The following is a 22,817-nucleotide window of genomic DNA, read 5'->3' as shown; positions in this document are numbered from 1 at the left end:
AAAAAAATGTCATGAAGAACCTAGGGGTAAGACAAGAATAAAGACACAAACCTACTAGGGAATGGACTTGAGGATATGGGGAGGGGGAAGGGTAAGCTGTGACAAAGTGAGAGAGTGGCATGGACATATATACACTACCAAATGTAAAACAGATAGCTAGTGGGAAGCAGCCACATAGCACGTGGAGATCAGCTCGGTGCTTTGTGACCACCTAGAGGGGTGGGATAGGGAGGGTGGGAGACACAAGAGGGAAGAGATATGGGAACATGTGTATATGTGTAACTGATTCACTTTGTTACAAAGCAGAAACTAACACACCATTGTAAAGCAATTGTTCTCCAATAAAGATGTAAAAAAAAAAAGAAAATAAAGTCATGCTTTCCCAAGTGTTTACCCATTTAATGTATTTGTTCTTCTAAACACTGTGAGGCATGATGGGAACTTTAAAGATGGGGCCCAGAGGACTTTGGCACAGACGGCACATCCCACAGTCATCCTGCTGGAATACTGTGAAGGAAGAGCTCCGAAATTGGTCCCCACTGCCCTGGCGCACAATGTACAGGACAGGGTGTGTCAGGAGGAGAAATGCCCACTGCGACCAAGGGGAAGCCTTTGTGAGAAGATTCCTTCAGGACATTCCCTGCCAGCCAAGCACACCCCTGATCCTGTGCTCGTAATCAATCCAGAGACTGTGTGAAATGGTCAGCTGGGGGTTTGCCTCTTCCACCTCTGTCAGCAGCATCTTAATTTCCTCATCGTATGAAGATTTATTCAGGCTGGGAAAATACAAAAAAAAAAAGAGTTTGCTTGACTTGACCCATGATCGCTGGCCTCTCTACAGCCCAGTGGCTACTTCCTCTCCACTCTTTCCTGGAAATGGCTGGGAGAGTTGTACTGACTGCGCGAAGAATGCACGAAACTTTCCTAGAGACTAGGACAGTGAGGAAGAGGGATGCGAACCATGTTGTTTATGCTCTGCAGGTCATCGGGGTCCTGGCAAACGGAAGGCGTTCTAATATTCATTCTACAGCCATCAAGTACACACACTCTGAATGCAAACATACTGTTCCAAGCAGTATTAACTGCTGCCCTTGAGGAAACGCGCTTCTGGGTCGAGACGCCGCTCGGTCCTTTACGGAACCCCTTCCAGCTCCGAGCTGGGGCTACATTTTGCAGGCAAGGTAAGTAGGAGATGGTGTTTATAGGAAAGCAGTCATTCTTGCCTGGGGGTGATTTTGCCTCTCAGGGGTCATTTGACAATGCCAGGAGCCTTTTAAAAAATTTCAGGGAATAGATGTGATAGGCATTCTTTTAAAAGTTAGTTAATTAAAATTTCATTGAGATATCACTGACATAGAACATTGTGTTCGGTTAAGGTGTGCGATGCATTGGTTTGATACATTTACATATTACAAAATGATTACCACCACAGCATTAACTAACACCTCTATCGTATTGCACAATCTCTCTCTTTTGATTAAACAATTAAAATCTTGTCTCTCAGCAATTTTGAAGTTTTTTGTTTTGTTTTTTTTTTATTGGCCACGTGGCTTGCAGGATCTCGGTTCCCCGACCAGGGATTGAACCAGGGCCACGGCAGCGAAAATGCAGAGTCCTAACCACTAGACCACCACGGAAGTCCCTGAAGTTTCCATTTTTGATCATCATGACTGGAGGGAGGTGTCCCGGGGAATGGAACATGTGGGCAGAGACCAGAGATGCTACCCAGCCTCCTGTGATGCACAGGACAGCTCCGCAGAGCAGAGAAATCTCCAGCCCAAATGTGAACCGTGCCCACGCTGGGCAAACCTACGGCAGTCTAACCTGCCTCTGGGGTCACTCACCACCGGGGGAAACAGTGTCCACTCACCCAAGCATCTGCAGGCCACATTCCAGACTGATCAAGGCTTCACACAGCACCACCGCCCCATCACGGTCCATGCTAATCCATTCCAAGTTCACGCACCTCAGTGATTTGCAGACAGTGAAAGCCAAGGCCAGGTCCTCACAACAGGCAGACGTGAGCTCACACATCTCCAACCTGCACGGGGAAACACCACCTCGAAATGCGGACTCCATGCCTCTGAGAGGAGACTTTACAATCTAGACAAGTCCTCCTCCACTGGGGCACATGTGGCAGTGTCTGGAGACATGTGACACACATGAGGAGGGTTACTAGCATCTCATGGGTGGAGAGAGGCCGGAGATGCAGCTAAACATCCCACGATGCACAGGACAGCCCGCTTCCCCACGCAGCAAAGAACCACCCAGTCCCAGATATCAGCCGTGCCAAGCGTGAGCAAACCCTGGTCTCACGGCTGGCATTTTACTCATCAGATTGTTCCAGACACACTTGTTTTTAAACATGCTTCCCCTTCATCCCTTTAATCCTCCAGCTTTTCCTCTTCTTGAAGTGGGTAAGCTTTCCCAACATCAGTGGACACTCACCCAAGAGTCTCTAATGTACACTTAGGATGCTTCAAAGCTTCACATAACTGTTTGACACCAGCATCATATATCTTATTGTTCCCTAGTTTCAGGGTTTTTAGTTTTTCACTGTGAATAAGAACAGCAGCGAGGTCCACACAACAAACAGAAGTGAAGTAACAGCCTGTCAACCTGGAGAAAAAAAAGATACACAACATTCTCCTATACACACAAATATATACGATCATGAGGTCCAATCTGGAATGGCTTCACTTATGTTCGCTTATTCCTGTAAAGGGAGAAATACTCAAGTACTCCTAAGATGATGGTGATGGTAGAGATGAAACAACTTCTCCGTTTCTCCACTTTCTTCACTCTGCCCAGCACCCTGGGCTCCCTGCCGTTCTCCTGTGCTGCCTGGTCTCTCCCCCCGGGGCCTCTGTCCTTGCTGGTTGTCACGCTCTTGGCCCAAATACCAGCGGGGCTACCCCCTTACTCTCTCCAAGTCTCTGTGCAAATGTCACCTCGCTGAGGACTTCACTGAATATTTCATATTATATCTCCTATGTATCTCCTGCCCCCAAGCTCATGATGTAGAGCTTCCATATGACCCAGCAATCTCACTCCTGAGCTTATATCTGGAGAAAACCATAGTTCAAAAAGATGCATGCAACCCTATGTTCACTGCAGCAACATGGATGGACCTAGAGATGGTCATACTGAGTGAAGTAAGTCAGACAGAGAAAGACAAACATCATATGATATCGCTTATACGTGGAATCTAAACAAAGGGTATAAATGAACTTATCTACAAAACAGAAATAGAGTTACAGTTGTAGAAAACAAATTTATGGTTACCGGGGGGAAAAGAGGGGTGAGGGATAAATTGGGAGATTGGGATTGACATGTACACACACTACTGTATATAAAATAGATAACTAATAAGGACCTGCTGTCTAGCATAGGGAACTCTACTCGATACTCTGTAATGACCTCTGTGGGAATAGAATATAAAAAAAGAGTGGATATATGTATATGTGTCACTGATTCACTTTGCTGTACAGCAGAAACGAGCACAACATTGTAAATCAACTATACTCCAATAAAAATTAATTTAAAATAGTCAATAGTGCTGACTGAGAAACCATGATAGATGCACATATGCACACATACTGGCAACTTCACACTCACAGGTGTGTGCATGCACGTGTGTGTGTCTATGTGTGTGCACGCCACTCCATGGAAACAGGGATGACGAGGGGTTTCATTTACCGATTTACCTTATCTGCCCCATAAAAGAAACCATTGATCCTCATGCTGTGTCTGTTATTCACTGTGTGCTTTGATGGCCCAGCCACTGATAACAGTACTTTACGTGCATTATTTCCAGTGGTTGCCTCCATCTTTTTTTTTTAATTGAGGTATGGTTGTTTTACAGTGTTAGTTTTCTTTTTTTTTTTTTTTTTTTTTTTGCGGTACGCGGGCCTCTCACTGTTGTGGCCTCTCCCGTTGCGGAGCACAGGCTCCGGACACACAGGCTCTATGGCCATGGCTCACGGGCCCAGCCGCTCCGCGGCACGTGGGATCCTCCCGGACCGGGGCACGAACCTGTGTCCCCTGCATCGGCAAGCAGACTCCCAACCACTGCGCCACCAGGGAAGCCCCAGTGTTAGTTTTTTACTGTACAGAGAAGTGGAGTTCCCTGTGCTATACAGCAGGTTCTCATTAGTTATCTATTTTATACATAGTAGTGTATATATGTCAATCCTGATCTCCCAGCTCATCCCACCACCCCACCTCCATCTTTTGAGGTGGGAAATATAATTATCCTCATGTTACACTTGGGGGAGAGGTGAGGAACCCTCACAACTTCACACAGCTAGTTTAGGGCACTTGGGACTCCATTTCCAGTCTTTCCAAGGACAGAGACCCAACTCCAGAGTAGCAGACCCTACCAAGTCCTGACAAGCCCTGTAGTCAAGACACACACCCATCAGCGAGCCCCAGAAATATCAGATGGGGTAAGCATGTAGCCTCGTTTTTTTTTTTCTGCAGCAGACTCCATGCTTTTCCCTGCTTCCTGTTTCATTCCCAGGATGCCAACAGCCAAAAAAAACGCTGACATTCAAGCAAATCACAGCCAGACCTACCACAACTCCTGTAGGTTGCAGTTTGGGTGCTTCAGTGATTCACATAGAGTTGTCACTCCATCATCTTCCAGGAAATTTAACCCCAGATCGAGAAAAGACAGGGATTTGCTGCACAGCAGGACCTGGGAGATGTGGACGCAGGCTGCAGAGGTTAGGCAACAGCACGTCAACCTGCAAAGACACGCGTCCGTCAGCCGCCAACCTACCTGAGCTCCATCGGGTAAAACGGTCATGAAACTCCATGTAAGAACTGTCTTGTACTTCGTGGTCACGTAGAAAAATAGGAGGATCAAAATGTGCAGCAGGGGGCTTCCCTGGTGGCGCAGTGGTTGAGAGTCCGCCTGCCGATGCAGGGGACACGGGTTCGTGCCCCGGTCCGGGAAGATCCCACATGCCGTGGAGCGGCTGGGCCCGTGAGCCATGGCCGCTGAGCCTGCGCGTCCGGAGCCTGTGCTCCGCAACGAGAGAAGCCACAACAGTGAGAGGCCCGCGTACCGCAAAAAACAAACAAACAAACAAACAAACAAACAAAAAAATGTGCAGCAGGCGTGGAAATACAGAAGGATGTGGACTACAGGGCCCCAAACTGGGGAACGGAATCTCGGATCCCAGTTCCAAGTCAGATCACCACCAGCTGGATGAACTAGGACAAAATCGTCCCTTCTCCGTGACACAGTGTGCTTATTGTTTATACTAGCTGGACAGCATCCTATTTCACATTTTTCTTTTAAAATGTTATTGTTAAAAATTTGTGGTTATGAGTTCTTGTCTACTCACTATTGGGAATTTAGAAAATAGAGGGAAGCCTACGATACAAGTTGCAACCGGGCAAATCAAGACTGAATGTGACCTCTGAATATAGTTGGTTTAGCTGACATTTCATGCAGAATTCTACACTTCTAGCCATCACACACAGGCCAGATGCCTGGGACTCCACAGCAGATGGTTACATGGCAAATAACAGGTGGAAGGGATCAGAAACCCACCTTGGGTGGGGCAGGCACGGTCCAGTTCACTTCACTCCCCCAGCTCCCCCATCCACCCACCGACTCCCGTTACCTCCCTGGCCCCTTCAGGGACATCTCTTTGATTAGCAAACACTACTCACTCATGGTGGGTTTTCCCTTTCAGTTTCTGAATTTTTGAAATCAGACAATAGGCAACTGATTCATACTTTTTTGATGAAATATGCTTTCTCCAACATTTAAAAAAATTAAGACTTTAATGTTTGCATAATATAATCTCTGACGGTTCCGTGACCCTACAATTATACATTCCCTGAATCTCTGCATTTGTATTTTTATACTTCCTGCCATTTTAAGTTATACAGAATTAACACCTTGCATCAAAAGTTTTTGGAAGTTCTGAGGTTTATTATTAATAGACTTTATTTGTTTCTTGATTTATTAGCCAACTTATTTTGCAAAAAAAACTTAGTGCTTTCGATCATACTATAAATTTGCCCATTTTGCAGAATTCTGGCCAAGTGGAATATATTTTTTAAATTTGTACTTTTGTTTAAAAGGGTATTAACCATTTAAATATTAAAAATATTAACTACTAAAAATAGGTTGAACATTAGGGGATTGGGGTAAGGGCTATAAGAGAATTTTTGTGCTATTTTTCCAACTTTTCTGCAAGTCTAGTTTTTATTTTGAAACTAGTTCAAAATAAAGTTTAAAAAACTGGGTTGAACATTTTTTTCTTTTAAAATTACTAGTGACTTTCTTGCGTCTTTAGTAGTCTTTCATTTTTAAGGAATAAAGATTCAAGTTTAAAAACAAAAAAAAAAGTTAAATGATGTATTTTAAAGAACTCTTAGATAAACACAGCCCGGTTAAGTGACCAGTTATTGAATACACTTTAATTCTACTTATTGTATAATATCACACAGGATTTAATAGCCAAATCCTTTCATCTTCCAATATGTCATTTCTTTTGTACCTCTAAAGATTTTTCGGTCTAATCTTTATAGTGCAGAGTTTTTTCCTTATTTTTTTAATAGTTTGGTTTTAATGTTTAATGTTCCTGGACCTTATTTTAGTTTTGATTTTCTTTTACAGTCTGAAAAGTCATCTGAGGAATAATATTCTCACCTTCTACAGTAAATACCACTTTGGGTGGGTATGTAATACATAGGTCTGTATACACATACACACCTGTGCATGCACATACACACAAATAAAAGTTTTGTTTCTAGACTACTTATTCGCTTCCATAGGCTTGGGTGTTCTTGCACCTGTACCCTACTTTTAGGCATTTTTTTATTTAGCACTAAGTTTCTCCTGTGGCCTCACTGGGTAAATAGAAAACCCTTTCTCTTGCCCCTAACAAGGAAGCAGTTTGTTTTATATCTTAGCAACAAGAAAGAAGTGGAGACGTTGTTCCCAGCGATAACCTAGAACCTATGCAACCCCACATCGGCAAGTAATCAAATGAATTCCTTTTTTTTCATTATTTATACTGTCCCTCTCCCCAGCCCCCAGTACACCTACAGAGACATCATCCTTCTTCATGATAACCAAGATTTATTGGGCTCCAAATTAGATGCCAGGCATCTAAGGGCTAGTCTTACATCTCTTGAATTCAACCTCATGGCTCCTCTGTGGGGCAAATATTTGTATCTGCTCCATTTTGCTGTACCGTTCAGGGTCCCTGGGCATGCTCTGCCGTCCGCCCCCTCCCCCAGGGCTCCCCTCCCCCACGCTGACTCACAGCAGTGCCTCCAGGGCACAGGCTGGATCCTTCAGGGCGTCACACAACACCCTCATTCCTTCGTCCTTCAGGGGATTATCTACCAAGGAGAGAAGCTTCAGCTTCTTGTTATGGACGAGAACAGAGGCGATGTCTTCGCAGGCTTCATCCATGATGTCACATTTTCCCAACCTACACGAGAGACACGTGTGGTGGGATGGTGTATGCACAACCGACCCTGGACCGCAGCCTGGCTTCTAATCCCGCTCCTGCCCATTCCAGACTTTGTAAAAGCACGGATGTAATTATATGACTTTCCTCACGAACCCCTTATTGCTTTAGGAAAGCAGTAAGTTAGGAAAACGTCTGAGCCCGTGCTTCTCAACAATGCTGTGGACAGCCGTCCACAGCAAAGAATGATCTGGACCTCAATAAGTCTGATTATTTATCATCAGTAGTTATAAGGTTTAGAAACCCTGGTCTGACCCTTAATGCAGCTTAAAAGAACATCTCATGGGCTAGAGCAGGTTTCTCAACCTCAGCACTGTTCACACTGTGGGCTAGATCATTCCTTATTGTGGGGGCTTCCTGTGTGTTGTAGGATGTTGACCAGCATCCTTGACCTCTACCCACCAGATGTCTAGAGCATCCTTCCCATGTAATCATGACCATCAAAACTGTCTCCATGGGCTTCCCTGGTGGCACAGTGGTTGAGAGTCCGCCTGCCGATGCAGGGGACACAGGTTCGTGACCCGGTCCGGGAAGATTCCACATGCCGAGGAGCGGCTGGGCCCGTGAGCCATGGCCGCTGAGCCTGCGTGTCCGGAGCCTGTGCCCCACAATGGGAGAGGCCACAACAGTGAGAGGTCCGCGTACCGCAAAAAAGAAAAAACAAAACTGTCTCCACAATCAACAAACACTAGTGACCTAATCATTTAGAACAACCTCCTCCCTAAAGTGCTTTTTCCATTAGCTCACCCCTCTTCTCTTTCAGCAGAGTGAGTTCAACTTTCTTTCCTAATGTAATAGTCTTAACTCCTTCCTACTGCAAAATCTTTTTTTTAATTAAAAAACATTTTTTTTGATGTGGACCATCTTTAAAGTCTTTATTGAATCTGTTACAATATTGCCCCTGTTTTTTATGTTTTTTTGGCTTTTAGGAGCAAGGCATGTGGGATCTTAGTTCCCCGACTAGGGATCAAACCCACACCCCCTGCACTGGAAGGTGAAGTCTCAACCACTGGACCACCAGGGAAGTCCCGTGATATCTTAAATGAAATCTTCCTTGCTATTTAAAAAAAAAAGTCTCTAGATATGGACACCTCCTAACAGAGGATGAAACTATCCTCTGTTGAGAATTACTGGGCTGGAGAGAACCTGATTTTGAGGACTTCCCACTCCCAAAATACCAAACTGAAGTCAAGAGCACAGTTGGTCTACCCCAAAGAAGCAAAGATTCTACCTATAAACTGTGTACAACTGACTCCTGGTTTCCTAGATCTGTTACCCAAGTCTTATGCTACCATGTAAAATGAAACACTCTATGCCAATGGCATAATGTGAAACAGGGCAAATACTAAGGAATTTTGTAAGATCCCCCTGAGTAGAGAGAGCTAGTGTAGAAGAAAAGGATTGTTATGATACGGAAACAGCTAGAATGATAAATAGGGTCAATAGCAAGCCTGTATGTTCAAACAACTCTTATTCATGGACCCTGTCTCTCCTGATGAATCTTGACAGGTGAAATTAACCAAGTGTATGTGATTATCTATCATATTACTGGTGGAGAGAAGAGTGTAGTCTCTTGGTCAGTTTAATGAGTTGTTTTTGTTTATTGCTCCTTCTATTACTCCCCTTTGCTCTTCCTGCTGAAAAACGGATTGAGCCTGTTTAAGAAATCACCCAGTGAGGCTAAGGGCATCCCAGATAATTTTCAAGAGGAAGAAATGACTTTGGGCAAATTACTTTCCCTCCAGCCTCAACGTTATCATCTGCCAGATCACAAGATCACACTTGTGATCATCCATAAGCTTTCTCGTTTTAAGTTTCTCTGACTATCTTCAGGAAAAAGAAATTGGAGTTACGGTTTTGGTATGGTCGGTTGACAGCAGAGCCAAGGAGAATCAGATAAGGTGTCCATGAGAAGTAATTCAAGTGAGTACCACAGAAAGGAAAGACGGGACAGACCTTCTGAGAGGAAGCCTTGCCCTTTAGAATCCAGCCATCCTCATCTTACTAGGAGGTCTACCCATACTGAGATGGAAGTGGTGAAGGAAGTAAGAGACAAAGACAGGAAAGAAAATGGGCATATTCGAACTGCAAAGTTCACATTGGAAAAAAAATGTACCGTGGACAACCCCGAGACTTACAGCAGTGCTTCTATGTTACACGCTGGGTGTTTCAGAGTCTCACACAGCTGCTTGACGTCCATACAGGAGAGGCCAGTGCCATAGAGGTTCAGGTATTTCAAATGAGGGCTATGAAGAATGGCCTTAAAGAAGTCTAGGTTATTTGCAAGGTTTGAAGCAAAGTTATACCTGCAAAAGATGAGGAAATACAGTAACTCATGCAATGAAGTCCAAGCACAAAGCAAAATACCTGTTGCACAATTCTGCCTACTTTCCATGCTTAGGCTCCCCCAGTTTTTTTTTTTTGGATATCTGGTTACTGCTGCCTATAAATTCTCTCTGGGGGCTTCCCTGGTGGTGCAGTGGTTGGGAGTCCGCCTGCCGATGCAGGGGATACGGGTTCGTGCCCCGGTCCGGGAGGATCCCACGTGCCACGGAGCGGCTGGGCCCGTGAGCCATGGCCGCTGAGCCTGCGCGTCCAGAGCCTGTGCTCCGCAACGGGAGAGGCCACAACAGTGAGAGGCCCACGTAACACACACACACACACACACAAAAAAAAATTCTCTCTGGGATCTTCAGATGCCAGATGCTTAGATGGCGCCTGTTTCTGCGAAGTCCTTCCACTTCTGAATGCTACCACAGATATTATAAGGGAAGAGAATCAAACTTACCCCATATTGACCTCTAAGCACCATGAGGGGAGAAATACCATGTTTGTACCTCCTGGCATCCTAGGCCTGGCTCGGTGCTTCCCATCCAATAGACACGCACATATTCAAATTACTGTGTGCCAAGCCAGACTCTTCCCCAAGGAAAGGCTCCACTCCTGTTTAAAAACTGAGATTGTTTTTAAAAGGAGACAGTTTTTAGAAGCTAAAATAAAAAATAAAATAAATAAAAAGGAGGCAATATATTGGGTCAGCCAAAAAGTTTGCTTGGGTTTTCTGTAAGATGTCCATCAACAGAGGAACGGATAAAGAAGATGTGGTACATATATACAATGGGATATTCCTCAGCCATAAAAAGGAACAAAATAGGGGGCCTCCCTGGTGGCGCAGTGGTTAAGAATCCACCTGCCAATGCAGGAGACACGAGTTCGAGCCCTGGTCCGGGAAGATCCCACATGCTGCGGAGCAACTAAGCCAGGGCAACACAACTACTGAGCCTGTGCTCTAGAGCCCGTGAGCCACAGCTACTGAGCCCATGTGCCACAACTACTGAAGCCCACTTGCCTAGAGCCTGTGCCCCGCAACAAGAGAAGCCACCGCAATGAGAAGCCCGTGCACCGCAAAGAAGAGTAGCCCTTGCTCACCACAACTAGAGACAGCCCATGCACAACAACAAAGACCCAACGTAGCCATAAATAAATTAATAAATTAATTAATTTTTAAAAAGAAAAGGAACAAAATAGTGCCAGTTGCAGAGATGTAGACAGACCTAGAGACTCTCATACAGAGTGAAGTCAGTCAGAGAGAGAAAAACAAATATTGTATAATATCACTTATATGTGGAATCTAGAAAAATGGTACAGGTTAACCTATTTGCAAAGCAGAAATAGAGACAGAGATGTAGAGAACAAACATGGTTACCAAGGGGGGAAGTGGGGGTGGGATGAATTGGGAGATTGGGATTGACATATATACACTAGCATGTATAAAATAGATAACTAATAAGAACCTGCTGTATAGCACAGGGAACTCTACCCAGTGCTCTGTGATGAGCTAAATGGGAAGGAAATCCAAAAAAAGGGGATATATGTATACGTATAGCTGATTCACTTTGCTGCGTGGTAGAAACTAACACAACATTGTAAAGCAACTATACTCCAATACAAATTTAAAAAATAAATAAATAGAATTACTAGTAGCTAAAAATACAAAGTAAAAACTTGGGTTGAATTTATATTGAACATATGATCTACTATTGAAATTCGTACTGAAATAAAATTTCTGAGTTTAAAAAAAACAGATGTTGTTAAAGGAGACAATTTTTAAAAGTTAAAATAAAAAATAAAATAAATACAAAGGAGACAATATATTGGGTCAGCCAAAAAGTTCGTTCAGGTTTTCTGTAAGATGTTACGGGAACACCCAAATGAAATTTTTAACCAACCCAATATGTCATGGTTCAAGACTCAGGCTCCTGAGATAGAGAAAAGCGCATTAGAATACTTGCTTTTCTCCTGGATATTTTGCAAGGTTGGGCAAATTAACTTAATGGTGGAGTTTCTTCATGAAACAAGTAGATAGGGTCATGATGGTTAAGAAATTACAATTTATTATAGTGCCTGGAACATGATCAGGCTTTGATTTTTTAGTTTTTTTTTAAGATTTTTTTTGGATGTGGACCATTTTTTTCATTATTTTTTATTTGCACTTACTTTACTGATTTACTTATATATTTTTTCACCCATTTGTTTAGTAGGTTGTTTATTATTATTATTTTTTAACATCTTTATTGGAGTATAATTGTTTTACAATGGTGTGTTAGTTTCTGCTTTATAACAAAGTAAATCAGTTATATATAAACATATGTTCCCATCTCTCTTCCCTCTTGCATCTCCCTTCCTCCCACCCTCCCTATCCCACATTTGTTACAATATTCCTTCTTTTTTATGTTTTGGTTTTTTGGCTGTGAGGCATGTGGGATCTTAACTCCCTGACCAGGGATTGAACCTGCACCCGCACCCCCTGCACTGGAAGAAGTCTTAACCCCTGGACTGCCAGGGAAGTCCCAGGTTTTGATTTTTTAATAACATATATTAAATGTATTATATATATATATATATATACTTTTTATAAATTTATATATGATTTATAAATACATGCCACACAGTGTGGCTCTCGGTGTCATGACTTAAGTGTACCCTGACTTCTCCCCTCCTAATCGACTTTGAGAAATAACAAAGTAAATATCCTGCCATGTTCAAGCACTAAAATGTGAACTATGCATTGGCCAGAAATAAAAGACGGATGTGAGGGACACAACAGCCTGGAAGACTTGTGGGAATTCCTGGCAGAGTGGTGCCCTAAACGTACAAGCAATACCCAAGGCACTTCCTGCCCAGAGCTGGATGGAGCCCAGGACAGTAGGGTGGGACTTGTAAGGATTTGAGGGAGGGGGTTAGTACTGTCAGGATAAGACAGGCTGGCCCAGCGAACAAGGAGAAGTGCTACCATGGAAAGACAGGGAATGCCCTTGATATGCCGGCGACACCTGTGAGAAATGGGGGCGTCAGCACGTCCTCTGAGCCACCTTGCCACTGAACACACCGTGATTCACAGACCAGGCAGCTGCAGTGGACTCCGACACCAGGCCGGCAGTAAGCGCTGAGTCAGCAGACAAACGGTGGGAAAACGATCACAAGGGTGAACATCTAATCAATAATTGTCACCATCAGCGCGGATCAGCAATCTCCTGGAAAGGAGACAGACTAAAATGGAAGTGTTGACAGCAACGCAGTTTGTTGGGGTTTTTTTGCTTTCCTTAGAGTTAAGGAAAAAGTTAACAAAGCAAAAAGGGGGGTAAGAAGGGGAAGGATAAATGGGAAGATTGGGACTGACACACACACACGACTGTATATAAAACAGATAATTAATAAGGGCCCACTGTCTAGCACAGGGAACTCTACTCAATACTCTGTAATGGCCTATATGGGAAAAGAATCTGAAAAAGAGTGTATATATATATATATAACTGATTCACTTTGCTGCACACCTGAAACTAATACAACACTGTAAGTCAAGTATATGCCAATAAAAAATTTTTTTTTAAAAAAGCAAGAAGGGCTTCCCTGGTGGCGCAGCGGTTGAGAGTCCGCCTGCCGATGCGGGGGACGCGGGTTCGTGCCCCGGTCCGGGAAGATCCCACATGCTGTGGAGCGGCTGGGCCCATGAGCCATGGCCGCTGAGCCTGCGCGTCCGGAGCCTGTGCTCCGCAGCGGGAGAGGCCACAACAGTGAGAGGCCCGCGTACCGCAAAAAAAAAAAAAAAAAAAAAGCAAGAAGAACAGAATCTCAACCATCAGCAACTTACAATGTTGGTGAACTAAGAACCATGCATCCTTGGAGCCAGGCTGATGGGTTCAACTCCTGGCTCCACCCCTTGCCAATCTGTGTGACCTTGGGCATGTTTCTGAATCCTCCCAGGTGGTGGTTTTCTAGTGTGTACCAGGAGGTACTGAGACTGACCACCTACCTCATTAAGTAATTAAAGGCATATAATGAGCTAATACTGTGAAATATCTGTAATAGTTGCCGGACATGGTGAGTGGTATACTGAGAGCTAAGTGGACATTTAATCTCTTTGCCAGAGATTTAAAGAGCTCTTTTTGTGTGTGGGGGGGTACACGGGCCTCTCACTGTTGTGGCCTCTCCCGTTGCGCAGCACAGGCTCCGGACGCGCAGGCTCAGTGGCCACGGCTCACGGGCCCAGCCGCTCCACGGCATGTGGGATCTTCCCAGACCGGGGCACGAACCCGTGTCCCCTGCATCGGCAGGCAGATTCTCAACCACTGCGCCACCAGGGAAGCCCAAGAGCTCTTATTTTGATGGAGTAAGTGAATCAAACAATGGTTAGTGTAAAAACCTGACTCAATGAATAATCGATATTAAAGTATTTTATAAGCTTGCTAATCTTTTCTTCACATTCTGTGTCCTAACTCTATAAAAATCTTAAGTTTATCTTGTTGATGTTAAAAGGGATGGTTTCAAGTTTTACCTCCCTACTGTAACAGAGATGAGCAATCCTGATCGTTTTCCTAAACTTAAACACAAGCCTTCCCCTAAATTATTTTCTTTATTAATCATTTGTCAGCTCTAAGATTGAAAGGCCACTAAAATTAGGTTAAACAAAATTCCCACAGGGACCCATAATATTGACATTTGTAGACTACTAGGGATAAAGAAGAAAGGTAAGCACTACCAAAACTGAGGATTTTTTTTAAAAGATGATCTATAACTGAAGAATGGAAATGATCAGTCTCTACATCTGTGAGTGAAATAATTCAGAGAAAGACACTATATGATCTCGCTTCCGTATGGGATCTTAGAAAAACACTAAACATAAATATTTGGTGGTTGCCAGAGATGGTGGGTTGGGAGGATGAAATGGTAGAAAGTGGTCAAAAGTTATAAACTTCCAGTTATAGGATAAATAAGTGCTGGGGGTCTAATGGTGACTACTGTTAACAACACTGTATTATATATTTGAAAGTTCCTAAGAGAGTAGATCTTAAAGTTCTCATCCCAAGAAAAAAAAATTGTAACTACATATGTAGAGCAATACATGTTAACTAAATAAACTTCTCGTGGTGATCACTGCAATATATACATGTATCAAATCATCACATTGTACCCCTAAAATGAATACAGTGTTCTATGTCAATTACACCTTGATAAAAACTGGGAAAAAATCTACATCTGTAAAGCTGAATTTAAGGAAATTCCCTGGCGGTCCAGTGGTTAGGACTCTGTGCTTTCACTAATGACGGCCTCGGTTCTATCCCTGGTTGGGGAACTAAAATCCCACAAGCCACATGGTGTGGCCCCCCCCCCCCCAAAAAAAACTGTTTTTTTAAAAGAGCTGATAGTGGGAAGCAGCTGCATTGCACTGGGAGATCAGCTTGGTGCTTTGTGACCACCTAGAGGGGCAGGATAGAGAGGGTGGGAGGGAGATGCAAGAGGGAGAGGATATGGGGATATATGTATACGTATAGCTGATGCACTTTGTTATACAGCAGAAACTAACACAACATTGTAAAGCAATTATACTCCAATAAAGATGTTCAAAAAAAAGCTGAATTTAAGAAGTAAATCAATAGAATTCAAAGAAACAAGGAAAAAAAGGTTTAATATTCAACATGTATTCTCATCATTAAAGGATACAGTTGCAAGGGAGATGTTTTTAGACTCGTTTACTCAAACTTTTGACTCAAATTTGCTCCTGGTAGAGACTCTTGGAAAAGCTCTTGGTACAGTGACATAGGATGAACAATGAATTCAGCTGGAAACAATGAGTCACAGAAGCAAGAATAAGCTAAGAAATTAGCAAATGTGTCTAAAAGAGGCACACACTTTTCAGTAACAACCTGATACCACATGGTATCTGAATGGGAGGTAGATGGTACAAGGTGGGAAGTGGGTAGCAAAAGAAAGGAAAGGCATTCCAAGGGTGCTCCAGGTGAAAGATAGAGCTACTTACTAACTCAATATCTTCTCACTTCAAAGAGCAATCCTTCATCTCTGCGATCACGCCAAACTACCTGTTCATTCTCTTCACTGGACAAATACTTAAGTTCCAACTAGATGCCAGGGTGCTGGGTGTATCTAGACACGAATATGACAGTCCAGGACCCAGAACCCAGAGTTTACCTTCTGCTTGGAGGCAATTACAACAGAAGAGTGGCAATTTCATAACTGATACTGAAATCAAACATAGGATGAGGTTCTAGAGTGGCTGGGCTGGGGGTCCGGGCTGCTTAACTGGGGGGAGGGGTGGTCAGAGAAGGCATTTGGAAGAGCTTGTCTGGTGAAAGTCTAGGGAAAGACTGACGGGAAAGGAGAGCAGCTGGAACAAATGTTCTGCATCAGGAATGAGCTCGGTCAGGGGTTTGAAAGAAAGTTAAGGTCCGTGGGCCACAGCACACGATGGGGAAGCAGGTGAAGGATAAACCAGAGAGAAGGAAGGGAAAAGCTCAGATTCTGAATATTTTCCTAATGATGGGAAATCATGAAAAAGACTTCAAGGCATAATTTATTATTTTAAAAAAATTTCTCCACCTCCTAGAGTAATGAAAATAAAAACAAAAATAAACAAATGGGATCTAATTAAACTTGAAAGCTTTTGCCCAGCAAAGGAAACCATAAACAAAAAGACAACCCTCAGAATGGGAGAAAATGTTTGCAAACGAAGCAACCAACAAAGGATTAATCTTCAAAATATACAAACAGAAGTACAGCTCAATATCAAAAAAACAAACCACCCAATCAAAAAATGGGCAGAAGACCTAAATAGACATTTCTCCAAAGAAGGCATACAGATGGCCAAGATACACATGAAAAGATGCTCAACATCACTAATTATTAGAGAAATGCAAACCAAAACTACAATGAGGGGGCTTCCCTGGTGGCGCAGTGGTTGAGAGTCTGCCTGCCGGTACAGGGGACATGGGTTTGAGCCCTGGTCTGGGAGGATCCCGCATGCCGCAGAGCAACTTGGCCCGTGAGCCACAACTGCTGAGCCTGCGCGTCTGGAGCCTGTGCTCCGCAACAAGAGTGGCCACGATGGTGAGAGGCCCATGCACCGCGATGAAGAGTGGCCCCCGCTCGCCGCGGCTGGGGAGGGCCCTCGCACGGAAACGAAGACCCAACACAGCCAAAGGTAAATAAATAAATAAATAAATAAATTTTAAAAAAAACTACAATGCGGTATCACCTTACACCAGTCAGAATGGCCATCATCAAAAAATCTACAAACAATAAATGCTGGAGAGGGTGTGGAGAGAAGGGAACCCTCCTGCACTGTTAGCGGGAATGTAAATTGGTGCAGCCACTATGGAGAACAGTATGGAGGTTTCTTAAAAAACTAAAAATAGAGCTACCGTATGACCCAGCAATCCTACTCCAAGGCATACACCTGGAGAAAACCATAATTCAAAAAGATACATGCACCCCAATGTTCATTGCAGCACTATTTACAATAGCCAGGTCATGGAAGCAACCAAAATGTCGATTTGAAAGAGGAATGGATAAAGAAGATGTGGTACATATATACAATGGAATATTACTCAGCCATAAAAAAGAACAAAATAATGTCACTTGCAGCAACATGGATGGACCTAGAGATAGTCATACTGAGTGAAGTAAGTCAGACACAGAAAGACAAATATCATATGATATCACTTATATGTGGAATCTTTTAAAAATGATACAAATGAACTTATTTACAAAACAGAAACACAGACTTAGAGAATGAACTTATGGTTACCAGGGGGAAATGTGGGAGTAAGAGATAGATTGGGAGTTTGGGATTGACATGTACACACTACTATGTATAAAATAGATAACTAATAAGAACCTACTGTAGAGCACAGGGAACTCTACTCAATGCTCTGTAATGGCCTATATGGAAAATAATCTAAAACAAGACTGGATACATGTATATGTATAACTGATTCACTTTGCAGTACACCTGAAACTAACACAGCATTGTGGATTAACTATACCCCAATAAAAATTTTTTAAAACAAAATCTGGTTTGTCTATGGAAAAATGTTTTGACAGAAGGCAAAACAGGATCCAAGGAACAGAGATGGAGGCTATTAGGAGGAGCAATTCCAGGGGAGTGATGATGGTTTCTGGAAGAAGAGTGGTGGTACGTAGAGATGCAGAAGTCGACTGACTCCCTGGCTCAGGTTGCGGCTGTGACCCAAGGACTCACAGAAGGATTGGTAGGTTTCCCAATACTAGTGCCAACATTCCCTAAACCCTAAGCTTAGAGAAGGACTGGAACGGAAGTGGAGGGAATGACCCCAGGCCTCTTGTTCTGTATCCAGCTCAGCAATTACACTTTTATTTTATTTGTTTCTTTGTAATGAGTTTACATTGGAGTATAGGTGCTTTACAATGTTGTGTTAGTTTCTGCTGTACAGCAAAGTGAATCAGAGATACATATACGTATGCCCACTCTTTTTTAGATTTCCTTCCCATTTAGGTCACCACAGAGCATTGAGGAGAGTTCCCTGTGCTACACAGAAGGTTCTCATTAATTCTCTGTTTTATACATAGTAATGTATATATGTCAATCCCAATTTCCCAGTTTGTCCCACCCCCCTGTCCCCCCTTGGTAACCATAAGTTTGTTCTCTACATCTGTGACTCTATTTCTGCTTTGCAAATAAGTTCCTCTGTACCATTTTTCTCTTTTTACTGATTTCCTTTTTTTAAATTAACGTTTATTTACTTTGGCTGCACCGCGCAGCATGTGGGATCTTAGTACCCCAACCAGAGATCGAACCCTCACCCCTGCAGTGGAAGTGTGGAGTCTTAACCACTGGAGCACCAGGAAGTTCCAGCACTTACACTTTTTAAAAATCTCATGTGCAAAAGAAGAAAGAAAAGGAATAATTGTTCCTGATTCTAAGACACATGGCTGGACACCTTGGGGGAATAAATGACTAAACATATCATCTCTATCTCATCTGGCCAGTGACAAATGAGCCTAATGATTCTTACTAGACACTGAGCTAAAGAACTCTAGATATGGGGCTTCCCTGGTGGCGCAGTGATTGAAAATCTGCCTGCTAATGCAGGGGACACGGGTTCGAGCCCTGGTCTGGGAAAAATCCCACATGCCGCAGAGCAACTAGGCCCATGAGCCACAACTACTGAGCCTGCGCGTCTGGAGCCTGTGCTCCACAACAAGAGAGGCCACAACAGTGAGGGGCCTGCGCACCGCGATGAAGAGTGGCCCCCGCTTGCCGCAGCTAGGGAGAGCCCTCGCGCGGAAACGAAGACCCAACACAGACAAAAATAAATAAATTCATTAATTAAAAAAAAAAAGAAAAAAAAAGAACTCTAGATATGATAACAATGACTGATTTCCATGCACCCTTTGAAGAGGAACTGTTTTCCTCATCTTGCAACCTCAAGTTCCTGGGACGGATGTGCACATTTTAACTCATACCTTCACCCAGGTGTCTTGGATACCTGTTCTCCTTTATGTGGTCATCCACCTCATCTAAAATCAATGACAGATCTCTCAATTGTGAGACCACTGGTCCTCATTTTTCAAAAAAATGTATATACTGAGCTCACTTATTAGCTTTATCTTTCACCGAGTTTCCAGAAGACTTTAAAAAACAAGAGTGCAGTGAGGTCCATTTTTTACTATCCATGCAGGATCTAGAGCAGTTCATTTATGAGTCAGTTTCTTCGTGTGAAATGAATAAACCATTTCCAGAATGCAAGGATCCCTTCATTCATTCGACATCAGTTTGACGAGCCCCTGCAAAGCTCTGTATTTTGCTGGCCGGAGATATGGGGGTAAACAAGGGAGATGTCTTTTCTCTCCTCATGGGGGTTAGTTAGAGAGAAACACTGTGTCCCAAGACCTCTCCCAGCTTTGGTGACTTCCTAGGCTCACAAGTTCTGGTACATAGCCAAGAAGTGACATGCAAGGTGAAGGAGGAGTTAAATTTAACTTGAAAGTGACAAGCTTGCGGGATTGAAGACAACAGGATGGCCCAGGGCAAACCAAGGTAATCAAAGTATCAGAGAAGGCCATTCTCAAAAAGTCTACAAACAATAAATGCTGGAGAGGGTGTGGAGAGAAGAGAACCCTCCTGCACTGTTGGTGGGAATGTAAACTGGTACAGCCACTATGGAGAACAGTATGGAGGTTCCTTAAAAAACTAAAACTACCGTATGACTCAGCAGTCCCACTCCTGGGCATATATTTGGAGAAAACCATAATTCAAAAAGATACATGCACCCCAGTGTTCACAGCAGCACTATTTACAATAACCAAGACATGGAAGCAACCTAAATGTCCATCAACAGAGGAATGGATAAAGAAGATGTGGAACACATATACAGTGGAATATTCCTCAGCATAAAAAAGAATGAAATAATGCCATTTGCAGCAACATGGATGGACCTAGAGATGATCATACTAAGTGAAGTAAGTCAGACAGAGAAAGACAAATATTATGTGTGGAATCTTAAAAAAATGATACAAATGAACTTATCTACAAAACAGAAACAGACTCACAGATTTCGAAAACAAACTTATGGTTACCACAGGGGAAAGGTGGTGGGGGGAGGGATAAATTAGGAGTTTGGGATTAACATATACACACTACTATGTATAAAATAGATAACCAACAAGGACCTACTCTACAGCATAGGGAAATCTACTCAGTATTCTGTAATAATCTATATGGGAAAGAATCTAAAAAAGGATGACTATATGTGTATGTATAACGGAATGACTTTGCTGTACACCTGAAACTAACAAAACACTGTGAATCAACTATACTCAAATATAAAATAAAAATTCAATTTAAAAAATTTACATAGAAAAAAAAGTATTTCTGTACATAAATGCAGTCTCTCCACCAGAGAAACACCTCCTTTCTCTGACTACCTACCGTTAATAAAAAGCATTCTTTTTACCCTAAAAAAAAGAAAAGTATCAGATGTGGTGTTCCAAGGACAATGGTGCTTCAAGGGCAAAGCATGACGCTGTCTGAAAAAGTTTCAGCGTTACACCCCCTACCGGACTCCTAATCGCCCTCCCCACCATGTTGCGATGGTTGTGAAATTCCTGAGCCCACCTGGGTGTCGCCCACCTGGGCAACAGGACCTGTCCCAAATACGGAAAGGCATCTGGTCTGTCCCACTCCCACCCTATAGAAGGAAGCTATATGTGCCTCGACCAATCAGTAAACGAAATTTTCACCTCGGACCATTCCTTTGTTTTCTGGCTATAAAAACTGATCGATAGCACATGTCCGGGCTCGACTCTCCCAGACTACTGGGAAGGCCACCCGCTGTTCTGGTAGCAACACTTCCCTCTAATAAATTCTGTCTTCTTTACATTCTGCCTTGTGTCTGGACATTGTTTTCCAACCCGCTTTGGACCACGACATCAGAGAAGGACTGTGAGCTTCTCTGTGCTTCTGGTACATGTTTTGTAAAAAGGTAATGACAAAATTGTTACGAGGGTTAAAAGACAAAGGAGAAAACGCATATTAGGCAACCATCTCTGTGCCAAAGAAGTGTTCTATACATGTTACCTATTCTCTGTGCTATTCTTCTTGTTTTTCTCTTATGAACTTAAGGCTCTTTTCCCACCTGTCCTCAGCACCCTCCTCCTGCGTTACCTGGGAAACATCTATTCTCAGTCAATCGGCATCCAAGCAAACATCACCAACCACCAGGACTGTTCCCTCTTAGGTTCCCCAAGCAAGTTCTATTGTACACATCACTATAGTTAAAACACTTGTTACAGAGAAACCGAAACGGGGGCCACAGTTCAAACACATCCCTACACCAAAACACATGCAGTCTTGTAACCCAAAGGAAAAACCGATTTCCCCAAAATGCCCATTCTGCCTCTTAAACAAACTTAAGATTTCTCCAAGTCAGCATGAACTTGCAACTTCCCAGCTAACTGGCTGTGCACAAGTGAGCTGATGCCATGGGAAGGAAGGTATAGTCTAGGGACCACTCACAGCAGAAAAAAAAAAAGGCCTTTCTCATCCAGGCTTTGTAACCTGAGCTGTAGCTGCTGGGAACTGAGCTTCTTGACCACGTTCAGTTTTAAAGTCTCCCTGTTTGTCCACAGTTTGTGTCTCGCTCAGTAAAACATTTGAATCAGCAAAGCACTCAGCATTTTCTTTTGAAACATTGGATTGTAGCTTGGGTTTTCAAAAGAAGCCAGAGTAGAAAGAACGACACCCTGCTATTGACTTAAAGAACAGGTGAAGATCCAACTTACACGAACTTCTGGAGTTTACAGACAGGCTGAGCCAGCGTCCTGCAGAGAATCGCCAGGGAGGCCTCGTCGAACTGACAGTTGTCCAAATCTAACATCTGGAAGTCCTCGCTGGCAGTAAATGCTGAGCAGAGATCCCGCCAGAGGGAGAGCTTCTCAATGGTACTACAGGAAGACAAACACCGTGATTCTCCAGTGGCTCAATTCAACTAGTTCCTTAAAAAACTAAGAACAGAGCTAGCATGTGATCCAGCAATCCCACTCCTGGGCATATATCTGGAGAAAACCATGGTTCAAAAGGACACAGGCACCCCAGTGTTCATTACAGCAATGTTTACACTAGCCAGGACGTGGAAGCAACCTAGATGTCCATTGACAGATGAACAGATAAAGAAGATGTGGTCCAGGGACTTCCGTGGTGGCCCAGTGGGTAAGAACCTGCACCTCCAATGCAGGGTGCTCAGGTGCAATCCCTGGTCGAGGAACTAGATCCCACATGCATGCCGCAACTAAGAGTTTGATGCTGCAACTAAGACTCCACATGCCGCAAATAAGAAGCCCACAGGCCGCAATTAAAGATCCTGCGTGCCGCAACTAAACATGCCACAATGAAGATTCCACATGCCACAACTAAGACCTGGCACAGCCTAAATAAATAAATAAATAAATTTTTTTAAAAAGCTGTTCATGGGCTTCCCTGGT

General features: G+C 43.4%; 1 protein-coding gene across 1 annotated transcript in view; it reads right to left on the bottom strand.

Annotated features, from left to right (window-relative positions):
* Window positions 1-504: 504 nt before the first annotated feature.
* The window catches only part of NLRP9 (NLR family pyrin domain containing 9), a gene marked incomplete at its 5' end in the record, with an annotated part of 29,676 nt that continues 7,363 nt past the window's right edge, over window positions 505-22,817 (bottom strand). The window contains 7 exons of the mRNA XM_082607128.1: window positions 505-776; window positions 1,871-2,041; window positions 2,449-2,619; window positions 4,578-4,748; window positions 7,293-7,463; window positions 9,641-9,808; window positions 22,119-22,280. Of these exons, the coding sequence (XP_082463254.1) occupies window positions 629-776; window positions 1,871-2,041; window positions 2,449-2,619; window positions 4,578-4,748; window positions 7,293-7,463; window positions 9,641-9,808; window positions 22,119-22,280 (1,162 nt within the window). The 3' untranslated portion in view covers window positions 505-628. The remainder of the gene's footprint in view (window positions 777-1,870; window positions 2,042-2,448; window positions 2,620-4,577; window positions 4,749-7,292; window positions 7,464-9,640; window positions 9,809-22,118; window positions 22,281-22,817) is intronic.

The sequence above is a fragment of the Mesoplodon mirus genome (assembly GCF_964341445.2).
Source record: "Mesoplodon mirus genome assembly, chromosome: 19".
NCBI classification, from domain to species: Eukaryota; Metazoa; Chordata; class Mammalia; order Artiodactyla; family Ziphiidae; genus Mesoplodon; species Mesoplodon mirus.
Note: the sequence above shows the minus strand (reverse complement) of the source record. Positions and strands in the feature narration are given on the sequence as shown.